General features: G+C 40.5%; 1 protein-coding gene across 1 annotated transcript in view; it reads right to left on the bottom strand.

Annotated features, from left to right (window-relative positions):
- Positions 1-434: 434 nt before the first annotated feature.
- LOC122397305 (fringe glycosyltransferase) overlaps positions 435-12,356 on the bottom strand; it is a 113,079-nt gene continuing 101,157 nt past the window's right edge. The window contains exons 7-9 of the mRNA XM_043396415.1: positions 6,189-6,354; positions 4,392-4,477; positions 435-2,775 (exon numbers count right to left, since the gene is read on the bottom strand). Of these exons, the coding sequence (XP_043252350.1) occupies positions 2,718-2,775; positions 4,392-4,477; positions 6,189-6,354 (310 nt within the window). The 3' untranslated portion in view covers positions 435-2,717. The remainder of the gene's footprint in view (positions 2,776-4,391; positions 4,478-6,188; positions 6,355-12,356) is intronic.

The following is a 12,356-nucleotide window of genomic DNA, read 5'->3' as shown; positions in this document are numbered from 1 at the left end:
GGATCCATGGATCCCCTCGAGCTTTCTACATTCTTTTTTTCAGATTATTTCTTCTTCAATTTATTTTCTTTTCTATTTGAGAGATGAATATTCTTTAACGATACGAAATTTTGTAAATTAAAAGACCAAATTTTATATGAAACATTGGTAAGGTTGCAAAATTTCTTTAAAAATGGAGATCAGATTTTAGGAAACAAAATACGACACAAATGGTCGAAATTACAATTAGCACCGTAAGAATGATGTTATACTAAAACTAAACTTCTCTGTCGACGTAATAATAAATCTGTGATGCGGTAATTTCTTTGAAATCTCGTAAAATGAATTTTCTCGCGGGAGCAGGAAGACAGGAAACGACGGAGAAAAAACAATCCTCAGGAAACAACGGATGGAATCGCATGTGCAATATAGATATCGTGTATTATATAGGACGTCATTGTTACAACGTATAATCGTGTACCGCTGCATTCTCTGATTCCATTCGACGGAATCCATTTTTTTTCGCTTCTCTATCCCACGGGTGACGCAACAGGTGTGCAACACGCATTCTCCCGTGGGTTCTCCAAATTACCGAAAAAACAATTAATCAGACAGCTAACCACAAATCTACGGAACATTCTCTCTCTCTCTCTCTCTCTCTCTCTCTCGATATTGCACACTGATTCGATCGATAAAACGCAAACCGAGAACGAGGGAATTGGACAATACACGAATCGCAAAATAAACAAATTATCTACCCTTTGCACGACCCAAATAAAAATATTTAAAAAATGTATTTATTTATTGCGCTCGAAGGACTATTTAGCCTGGTCGAAATTTCAGTTTCTAATTTTAAATAAGTTTGTTTCAATAATCTAACCCTCAAAAGCCTTTTATATCGATCGAAAAGAAACAAACGTTTACATAACCTCTATCTAGCAAACAATATGTCCGATCCCCCCTTCGCGCACGAAAGCGACAAACGCGAATCAACTCGCATCCCTTAAATATCACATTGTGCGATCACCGGCTTCTTAACACAAGAGACTAGCTTAAGGTAATTTTCTCAATTCGCGGCGACGAGAATGTCGCCAAATATTCCTTGCATCTCTCGTCTTATGGTACAATTACGATCGAGGGGCACCTAACGTCGTCGATTCAAATTTTTTATTTCGCGTCTTACAAACATTCCTACCTTACTTGAGGAAACATCACCAGCCAGATCCATAGAAGATATGTAACATTTTCAATAACAACGTTACGTGTCCCGCATATTTTATATACAATCACCGATTTACTTTATTTCCCTATATACAATCTATATATTTTATTATTTCCTCCGTCACGACGAGAAAAAGAACATTCACGTGAATTTTCCCGTCGCGGCCAAAGAAGAACGTAATTTTAAGAAACCATTTTTTTTTTAAATACGACCCAGGTTAGCGAGATATCGATGGCAGATCCTCGATAATAATTCTACGCGATTAATATTAATCTTTTTGGAAATTAAAGCCTTCCGCCTCGGTTCGAGGACTTCGAACGACACACGGACGATTTCCTTGTCGTCTGGTTCGTCGATCAGCCATTGGTATCTGGCCCTGGGAGACCGGAGAGCCTCCCTGTCTACGTTCTCTGTCGTTGGAAACGCGATGGAGCCACCGGTCCTATCTACACCTATGTACATAGAGACTCACGCATACATAAAACGTACAAAAAATGATGAAACAATGGTCGCAATAAACGCCAGGATTGGTCTTTGTCCGAGACGTTCGAAACGTAGCGTCTGGTTCTAGGGACATTCGATTATGCATCGATTATACTTCGGTCGCGCGGTTCTTAAGATTAGATGCTGTAGTTCTGTTGCAGATCGCCAGAGGTCACTACGTTCGGCGTACACAATTTTTACGCGAGCGTTTCAACTCTTATGCCCAGGGCCTTCCCGCCAATTTACTCATCTTTTATAGAGATATATGGAACAGGAAAACATAGAAGTAGGTTCTTTGTTTTTTTCAAGCAGGATTGCAATCTCTTCGGGTTTCGATCGATTTTAGACGGCTTCTTATAAATATAGCATTCTTTTTGCGAACATATAGCTGCTAGGTAAACGAAACTCGAGCTCTTGTTTAACCTCTGACGTTACAGAGAAGGATAGCGAACGAGACGAAGAAAAAACGAGAGCCCGAGCATTCGTAGAAGTTTAAATGTTCCATGGTATCGATGTTCAAACGCGACGCGAAATAAAAACTTTTTTATTATTGCGTTCTTTCCTACGGTAATTCGTTTAAAAATTTACTATCAATCGCGAGTGAACATTGTTCAACCACCTGTAAAATTTACTATTTTTAAATGCACTAGTGTTAAATAACCGTTTAATGTATTTTTTAACACGCTGAATACTATGTCCACGGCATTCGTTCGAAACGAATAATACGCAACAAAAATCCAACCTAAAGCTTTTGAACTATGAAATGAAACGTAATTAGAGAAATCGTATTTTTAGCCGATTTTCGAGAGATCGATTTCGTGGGATTCAATTTTCTAACGCATCGATTCCATTTCGATTCGACATCGATCTCAGACTCGATTTCTTTACAGAAATCGAACATACCTGCGCGCAGTGAGCGACCGTAGTCCTTTCGAATGGATGCTTCTAGCTAGAAAGAACGAGAGATCGTGTAGTCTTCGGCCTCGTTTTCCTTCCTTCTTCGTCGGATCGCCGCGGCTCGTTCAGCTGGTCATCATCTGTGTGGACAATTGGGTACGTGGGGGAACAGATGGCAATGGATCGACCTGAATCTGTAATTAGAAAACATCGACTCGTCGACGCGAATCCTGAAGCCTAACAACACGCCTTACACGTTAAATTTCGGGACATTGTCACAAATTTTGTTCAGTTTAGATGACAATTCGGTTCAAGTCTGTCGTTTAGAACAGGGCTCTAGCGTGCGAACCATTTACTATTGTAAAATCATCGAGCATATTCTGACCACAATACTCTGAATTATACGGGCACTATACAAATGTAACGCAAACGTTTCAAAGTTACGAGTAGATCGAATTTCGTTCTCCCATAGATCCCGACGGCTCGAACTTCTAGATCTACTGAAAGCTAAGTCGAACGTGGCCTCGGAGTTAACCGAACTATGGATCTCCCAAAGTCAGAACCATTCAAATTAAGCAAACTGGATCTAACCACACGCTTCGGGAGTTCAATCCCGATGTAAATCTTACGTTCAATAACGGGAACGCAAGACTGAAAGCTCCTGTCATACTGTCGTCTACACAAAGGGACCTAATCGATAGATCTGCAAGAAGTACAACACACGGAACAAACTGGCGCTAGAAATTTCACAAAATCTAAAATAATAGCGGACGAGTCTGCCATTTTTTTTATTATTTCTTTTATATTTGTTTATTTCTTTAAATGTACACAAATATTTGTATTTTTCTTTTCCACGTATCGCATATCGAGAATTCCATCGAAGACCACCGAATACAAAATATTATTTTTACTCGCATGGCGGCGAGCAGAGTAATGGCCGCCAGTGGCGAGTTAAAATCTCAGTTAAAAAAAAAAGAAAAAAAAGTTCTGGCTGGTTTTTCCGCCTGGAAAAGCTCGAATGGAGGGCTCGGAGGTGAGGCACAGGACTCGTAAAGGCTCCCCGTAATTGTAATAAAGTCAATTAAAACCGTTGAGCCAGGCATCTTTATTATTGGCTCTTGCCACACGCTTCCGTCTTCTGCTCGCGCGGTTTCAGCGTCTAGCCGTCGTACCACACGTGTAGGCCAATTACACTAGCAATTCGAGCCTTTATGGAGAAACGGCTGCGAGGGAAAGACGGAGGTCGGAGAGGGGGGAGGAAGGGACGTTGCTCGAAGAAACGGGAAAATGGTAAGAGGAACGCGTCCTGCGCGGGAAACAGGACGAAGGAGACTGTGGGTTGCACGTTAGACCCGCGGCTAATTGCTCCTGCTGCCCTCTGCTGGATCGTAAAAACGACAAATTAGACCCGGGGGATCGCGAACACTCGTCACCTCCGTTGCACCTCGGTTGCCCTTTGCTTGGAGCCTTCTGACATACCGGTGGCGGTCACATAAATCTTGGGAAACTGGACAACTACCCCCCTCCCTCACCTCTACTAAACCATATTAAATCTTGGGTTTAAGGGGATGCTCTTGTCTAGAATGTGATATTTTCAGCTTTTTTCGGGATTTTTTTAAAAAAAAACTATAAAACTTTTTGTGTATCAGTTGTGGCACACATTTAAAGTATACAAATTATTTTTGTAAACAAAAAATAATGACAATTGCGTGAACCGTGTCTGGTTAAAAAAGGTATTGCAAAGAAAAAGTGTCTTGCTGGTGTGCATGATTCCGACCGATAACATAAAAATTATGAAATTGCAACGTACCTCTTAGGGTCGTCCATCATGTCGAATCCATCGATCTTCAAAATATTCCATTCGTCCCTGGAACCCTTGGAGTAACTGAACGACACCTGGAAAAAATAAAAACAGAGAAACAGTCAGCTATATCATTAACCACTTGTCGCTTCAAAAATGTCTGCATTGTACAATACACGCATGAAATAGATGAAATAGATCTTTTTAACCCTCAAGTGGACTCTCAATCTCAACTGAATTATTTTACTTAATGTTGATTTCTACCAAATTGTAAAAAAAACGCCCGTTAAAATGTATTATTCAGTAATAATAATAATAATAATAATAATAAAACTAAGGGGCTTAGATTCAGAATTATTTACCAGCCGTGTGTTTATTTCGTGTCAGACGAGTCGCCCAAGGACGAAACCGGGAGAAACGTTTAGACACCGACAGCTATGATCGGAAATGGAGGACGAGACGTTCGACGTCGTCGGAAATTTGCAACGAAAGGGACGCAACGAGTTCGTCGCCGTCGCCGACAGAATACGATACCCCCTTATTTTGCTTATGGCTCGCGTGAAACTCGACACCGAACGCCTGATCAAGTTCTGCCCACGAGCAGAACGAAAATATTTGTTTTGCGTGCGATACGGCCACGCTCGAGCGACAAGCAGTTTCATTTTTTACGTTTCGTATTTCCGCGCGATCGTTTCCCGTTCGCTTCTAAACAAGAACTACAAAAAGATTCCACACGCAATTTTAACGTTCTTACGACTGCTTTGTAAACACTTCCTCGATTACGACTCTCTTTTCGTAAGAGGAAATTATTATGGAATTCTAGTTTTACGATTTCTGTTGGAATATGGAAATTCAAGCATAGGGCTAACCGCGCCATCTGTTATCGTACAATATTGGTGCCATCTAGGTTTTATAAAAGTGCTGTGCACGTTTTCGACTTCTCTGTATAGCCTTGTGTTGACCTGGTCAATTATTTTACTAACCAACAATTTCGAAAGGCTGCTCAACGCCTAGATGACGATAGAATTTTAAAATAAAACGTCGATCGAAAGTGCCAAACTAGGAAGGCAAAGAAACAACAATGGCACCTGGTGACCGTTGGCTCGCGCGAACACAATGGTCACCTGATTTCTATGAGTCGGTTAGCCCCGACGGTAATTTCCAAACAACGAATGAGAACGGTCACGATTAAATAATGGCCATTGTGTTCCGTGAAGGAAAGCAGCCGCGGTGATTCATCGCGGAGATTATTCTATTACTCGCGATTAGACTTCACACGGCGACCCGTACGATCTTAATTCCGTCCCCCCGTCCTCCCACCCTTAATTTTTTTAATCCCCCGCTCGTACCGGATCAATTAATCATTGCGTGGAACGCGGTCGAGATTGGAGGCGCGCTGTACGTAGTGTTCCGAAACCCAACGCTCGATAAAACGGACAAACGATGTCGTTTTTTGATCGGAGAAATTAGCAAGGGCAAAGAACAACCGCCAGACGGCGGTAACCGTCGAGTGGCAAAATTCTACGGGCGCTTAACACTTTGACTGCCATGTCATCCATATATGGATGACAGGATTTACAATTATGATGCTAGAAAAATTAAGACGTTGAGGGAAATAAATTTGGATAGAATTTGTGAATTTTAACAAGGTTACGAAAATAAGTACCGAAACAAATTTTAGGTTATGTAACTTACAATGGTCTAAAATAAAAATTTTACTTTCGCAGAATATTATACGGCTTTGATCTGGCTGTGAACGTGTTAAACGCGATGCAATGAAATTGAAAATAAAGTCTTGAAAATTACCTGGTCAGCGAAGGTGTCCTTGTTAAGGAACTTCATTGGTTCCAAATGGGAATGGAACTGCTCGACGACGGTGAGCTGCTTTTTCAGGAGGTACTCGATAATATAGCCCATCGTCACGTCGTCGGGCAACCTAATTCTGTCGCCCACTGTGATGAACTTTCCGCCCCTGGAAGCGAACGCAAACAATCGTTACTCGTGTCATCGATTTATTGGCCAACCAGGAACTTCTTTCGGACACGACCGACACACCCGTCACGGACTTTGCAAATTCCTCGAACGTGTTCGCGCGATCAATTTCATAATACAAATCATCAGATAAATTAGCATAGTCTATAAACGCCAGACTTAATAAAACGTTTCAAGGAATCGCCTCGAAGTCTTGATTGCCGTCCAATTCTTTTGACTTACATAATTTTTCACAAGCAACATTAATAATATTCCAATCCAACATAATAGTTATATGTAAATGGAACGATATCTTTTTGCGAGTATATTAATTACTGTTGTATTTTTTATTATAATATGCATTTTAGGTTATACGCTTTAGACTGTGTTCTATGTGTTTACCTCTCGGCCAACGAGACGAAAGTGAAGGACAGTACAGAGCCAGATATCAGAATCTTCGTACTATTTAGAGATCACGTGACAGATTATATTGAGTTTACATTTATGACATTATGATTTACAACGATTACAATATTTTTTCTTTATATTAGGAACGATAGGGGAAAATATTTATTTAACTTTCGTACGTGAAATTGAATGCTTTGTAACATTTATTTAACACACTTTTCGGAACATTTAAAGCGTATTATGCTTTTGTGTTAAATAAAAAATAGAAACGAGATTCAACGACAATAAGTGATCGTGGAATTTTGTGTGTCTGCGGTTAAGAGTTACGAGATTAGTTCAGATTTTAGTATCACCTCGTAGAGTCGTGCGTAGGTGCACATCTAGCGCCAAGAGCGTCGTGTGCATGAATTACGGAACGATCCATCGGACGCGATACTTTTTCGCCGTTTCGAAGCGGATCCCGTCGCGTATGGTTCCCTAGGTACCGCACCCACCTTCGTCCTAGGATTATCCGGTGTTTATTACCTCCGCGGGTCGGGTGACCCCAACGAAAGAAGAGCGGAAGAGGAACGAGCAGGACTCGGCCGAGAGCAAAACCAACGAGACAGACCCTCCGACGATAATAAATTCTTCGACTCTATGAGCGGTTCGATTTGCAAGCTTGCACGCGCTCGCGTGTGCCGGGATATCCGGAGAGTCCTGGACATACTGTGACTCGTAAGTAACAGTAATTATTATTTACTGCTCGAGGAACCATTCGTTTCGGAACCAAATGGCCGAGACTAGACCACGATAAAAGCGGCAATTTATAGTACTGGCCTGGTGTAGCGATAAATAGAGAATTTCTAAAAATTGGAAAACCTCGAGTAGGACGTTGCCAACTTATATTTCTTGGACGCCAAAAAGAGAAATTCGTGTATCGTCTACCCAACACGATACTCAACAAAATTTCTCGATGACAATTATTTATAATACCACAAATTAATTTCACTCTTTTGCCGTTACTTTTGTAAATTATAAATTTTCCAACATTCGATATCTTGATAAAACAAAATTTTTCGATGACTATTTATAATACCACAAATTAATTTCACTCTTTTGGCGTTACTTTTGTGATAAATTCTCGAACGTCCACTCGATACTTTGAGGCCCCTCCAAAAGATAAAAGGGAACGGATGGATAATGGCGTCCAATAATTTGTTTAGAATTCCCTAAACGTTTTCTGTGGATATTCCAAACGTTCCACGAGCGTCGAACCCGACTCGCGAGGAAAGACGAACGAACGAACAGCGACGGCAAAATTTGGGCGAAACAAGTTTCGGTCAATTTGAACACAAAAGGCAGCGTGGCTCGCGGAACGACGATTCCTCGGAGGGAAATCGTGTCTCCTTGGGTCGGGGCTGTTTCCTGTCGATCTTAATCGCGCATGCGTGCCTCTGGTGGCACGCGAAAGGTTTAAGAAGCGAGGGTCCGGATCGCGTGACTTTCCGGGCCTCTGTGCCGCGTAATTTATTCGCGGAGAGGGGACTAGCACCTTTTCAGTTCTCGTACCGCTTTTTTCCCATAAGTTGCCCGCAAAGGGTTGTCTCGTCGTCCCGGCACGCTTCCGTGAACTTGCCCGGGACTATGAAAATGAGTTAATTGCTTCCTACGGTGGGGGGAACTAGGCTCGAGACGAAGTTCCTCCGACTCGGTTGGAACATTCCCGGGACGCTATTGTCGTTTCATATCGATCGACTCGCTTCTTCCACGAATCGAATTAACGCTTGGATCGTCATGTCATATACGGGATGACAAAAAATTTACTATCATCTATTACAGTCTATTTTGTACATTATATTTTTATTATTTACAAATATATTTTTCAAGTCGACGAATTTAATTTATTTTGTTATTTATTGACTTCCGGATGCACTCTTCGTCTTAACGCTAGATTTACTAGTCTTTTTCAAGTTGTTAAAATGAATCGAATTAATGCTTGGATCGGCAATATCAACCGTATACGGGGTGACAAAAATTTTACTATTATCTATTACAGACTATTTTGTACATTATATTTTTATTACTTTCAAATATATTTTTCAAGTCGACGAATTTAATTTATTTTGTCATTTATTGACTTCCGGATGCAACCTTAGGCTTAACGCTAGATTTACGGACGTTGACTATGTACCTTTTTTTACTGAAACCCGTCTTTTTAAAATGTTTAAAATCTACAGATTTTTATTTACTGTAGTCTCTTGTCTACTTGTTATGACTAAAAGAAGTCACGATTAGTCTGATTTACAACAATGTCATTAAAAACCAATATGCAATGTCTAAAGAGTATTTGCATGTTCAGAATTTTTAAGCATAAATCGAAAACTCGAATTGACGGGTTCCATAAATCAAATGTTAAGCAATCTTTAATCAGCAACGACGCCACGGAGAGAGCTCGCAATTCCTCGACGAGGGTTCCCGGTCGAGCGTGAAGCGTCGTATCGCCAGTTGACTTTCGACCGCGAGAAATATTAGAATCTGATAATGGGAGAGTAACGAGGGGCCGGTGCATTCGGCCCCGGAATGGAACGGAGCCGGATCGGTTTAATTGTCGGATTGCGCGAGGAGGAGGCTGGCTCCTTAATTTAACGGCATTCCACGCATGTAGATTAGTCCGTGAGCGTGCACCTGCCGCGGCCCAACGGCTGTCGTCGTCTTCTCCCGCTCATCGCTGGAACTGGTTGGTCGCATTAAACCGAGTCCCCTCGCATTTATTAAAGCCCCCGGGGATCGCTGTGCAGCGCCGGTATATCGAATCCAACCTGTCCTAACGAATTTCCAACGATTATGCGATAATACGACCTATTAATTGGATCGATCCCATCCCATTAATTCGTACGCCGCGGCTTTCGGTTCCGGGCGAAGAAAATGGAACATGCCGCGGACGGAAACGGGGCACGCGCGCTCGTGTTCGCATTCCGGGCTCCTGGTAACGCGCTTTGCCACGCTTCGACGAGCTTGAAATTATTTTCTACGAAGGAGGACCCGAAGAGGAATTAATTCGAGGGAAGAAACGTCCGCGCGTTAAAACGCGTTCATTCGCCACGGCGATCAGGGTCGTTGGGAAATTTATATTTGCCGGAAATTCGACGGGGTGGCGTATGACCTTGTAAATTTTAGAAATATCGGAGGGAGCGGGATCGAACTCTTAAAAAAATTCCTTATCGAAAATCTAATTAGGTGCCTAAATTTTTCGGCGAAAAAAAAAATTTCAAATCGTTCTGGAAAATTTATTCTCGGTTGCGGGAGTCAGTTACAATTATTTTTAGTGAATAGACATATCCCCGTAATCCTGCGCATTTTCGAGAAAAAAATTCAATACGGGCGGAACTTTAAACGTTAATAATTCTTTAAGGAAGCCTCCATCAACAAATTGGTATTCTTGATTTTCGTCTTACTTTGACGTCTAGAATATCCCATTACAATTTTCCCCAGGGGTGGCCGAACACCCTGTATAACTGTCCGAAAGTTATCAATACACCTCCCAAATCACCCGATCTAAACGTAATTGGGAGAATATTTCGCATGAATTGGAAGTAAGGATTAGAAAACATACGATTTCTATAAAAATTATTTAAAAAAGACATTGCAGGAAGTATGGAGAAAAGTTGAACCCGATTTTACACAAAACCTAGTGAAATCAATGCCGAAAAGATTACATGCCGTAGAATGCAGCCGAGTCTTTATTTTAATTTAATTTAAATACAAAACAATATTCTTAATGTGTACGAGTTCAGCTGTGAGATGTTTTCTGCACAGTATTATAGTAACTTAATTTTTTTTATGTTAAGCAAGATTCATTTCTTTTGTCATTATGACACAATAAATGCAGATGTATTTACAATAATATGTCTGCCTTATTTTGTTTCCAAATCATTTCTAAACTTTTTTTTTAGAATGAAACCTTTTCATATAATGTGATGTACGATTTTGGCTGTGACTCACTGTACATGGGAATTCGAGACAAAAATCATACCTTCTGAGGTAATTAATTTTTTACCTAAGACCCCTAATACAATATTTTTTTAAAGAAAATGAAAAAATGCATCAAATGTTGCATAAAAATGTATACAGTTTCCTAAAAAGAGTGAGATGATCTTAAATTTTTTTATTAAATAAAAAATTGTTGCCAATCATAACTATTGCAATTTCTTTGCAAGCAATTACTGACTAACTTTTGCTTGAGACATTTTTTTATTGTATCAACGAATATGTCTAAAAAATCGTAATAATCATTTCGAGTATATGGGCAACCGGAATAACTATGTATTCATTCTCAATTTTCCTTTTATTCTTTCTTTAAATAATCAAGTATTACTTATAGCCCAAAAAGTATGTGAAAGTAAATGTATAACAAATGAAACAAAAAATATAACGAGTATTTTCTCCGTATCGGGCAAACTTGAGTTAGGTTAGGTTTGGCGTTGACTTAAAGTTTAATATCCTCTTAATTAAAACAAAAATATTACAAAGTTACTTCTTGTTACTGTTTTTAAAACTCGAGTCAAAGTTGAAAAACATTCAATACAAGAAATTGAGAGATTGTTAGTATTGCAAAAAGGTTAATCGGCATAATTTATAAAAATCAAGTGACTCGGATGAAAATTTGGCAAATGGCACATTTTTCGGAAAATAAAAAATTGCCATCAATTTTGAAGCACCATTTTCAATTACAAAATAGTAAATTCAATAAAAAACGAAGATCACAATGTACGTATCTTCATGAATATTTTAATCTATAAAAAGCCATAAATTTATAGATATTAGTTTTTTTATTTTTGTTCATTACACGTTTGTGCAACGCCGCCATTGCCTAGTCACGAAAGTTCTGAATATTTTTGTCATAACTGCCATTTAAAGCTTTTAACGTCTCCGAAACGTTCGATACTTGTACCCAACCTCAATCTGCGACGCAGAGATTGTGGGGACAAGTGGAACGCGGAATGTGGACCGCGAAACGCGAGGCACGAAGTAGATTCGATAACGATATCGAACGATGAGGGATTTGGTTTATCGGGAGCCGGTAAACGGGTAAAAATTTCGGGAAACGGCGGTGGACATCCGTCGTGGAGCCATGGCGAGAGACGCACGGGCCACGGCGGACATAAATCGTGCCAATTAGAGCGGCGACCGGTAGTCACAAGTTCGGTGAGCACGCTTGTATATCGGCCGGCACCTCCTCTTCGGGACGCACGTGAGAGAACACCGACGGACAAATATCTCAAAGGCTCGCCGCCTATCGTACATTTGTCTGCTCAACTTCTCCGGTATGTCCGAGAAAACGAGAATAAATTGGGACGATCGGGATAGATAGGAACGAAAGAATTCTTCAATTGGAGAAATTTATCGAAATTTCAACCGGTACGCCAATCCTGGGTTCGGGCAACAATTAGATCCAACCGCGTCTCTGTCTTGGTTAGGTCTGGGGTCTTTCTTTCTTTAATCGATGCTGTAGAATCGCTGCATAGTTAGCGGTTACAATTTCTACCGAGCGCATACATTCGTGCCAAGCTATTTTTAAACGATGAATTCCATCTATTACGAATTCAACGAATT

This window comes from Colletes gigas, unplaced genomic scaffold (assembly GCF_013123115.1).
Source record: "Colletes gigas isolate AHSC1104 unplaced genomic scaffold, ASM1312311v1 Colletes_gigas_Sc00009, whole genome shotgun sequence".
Lineage (NCBI taxonomy): Eukaryota > Metazoa > Arthropoda > Insecta > Hymenoptera > Colletidae > Colletes > Colletes gigas.
Note: the sequence above shows the minus strand (reverse complement) of the source record. Positions and strands in the feature narration are given on the sequence as shown.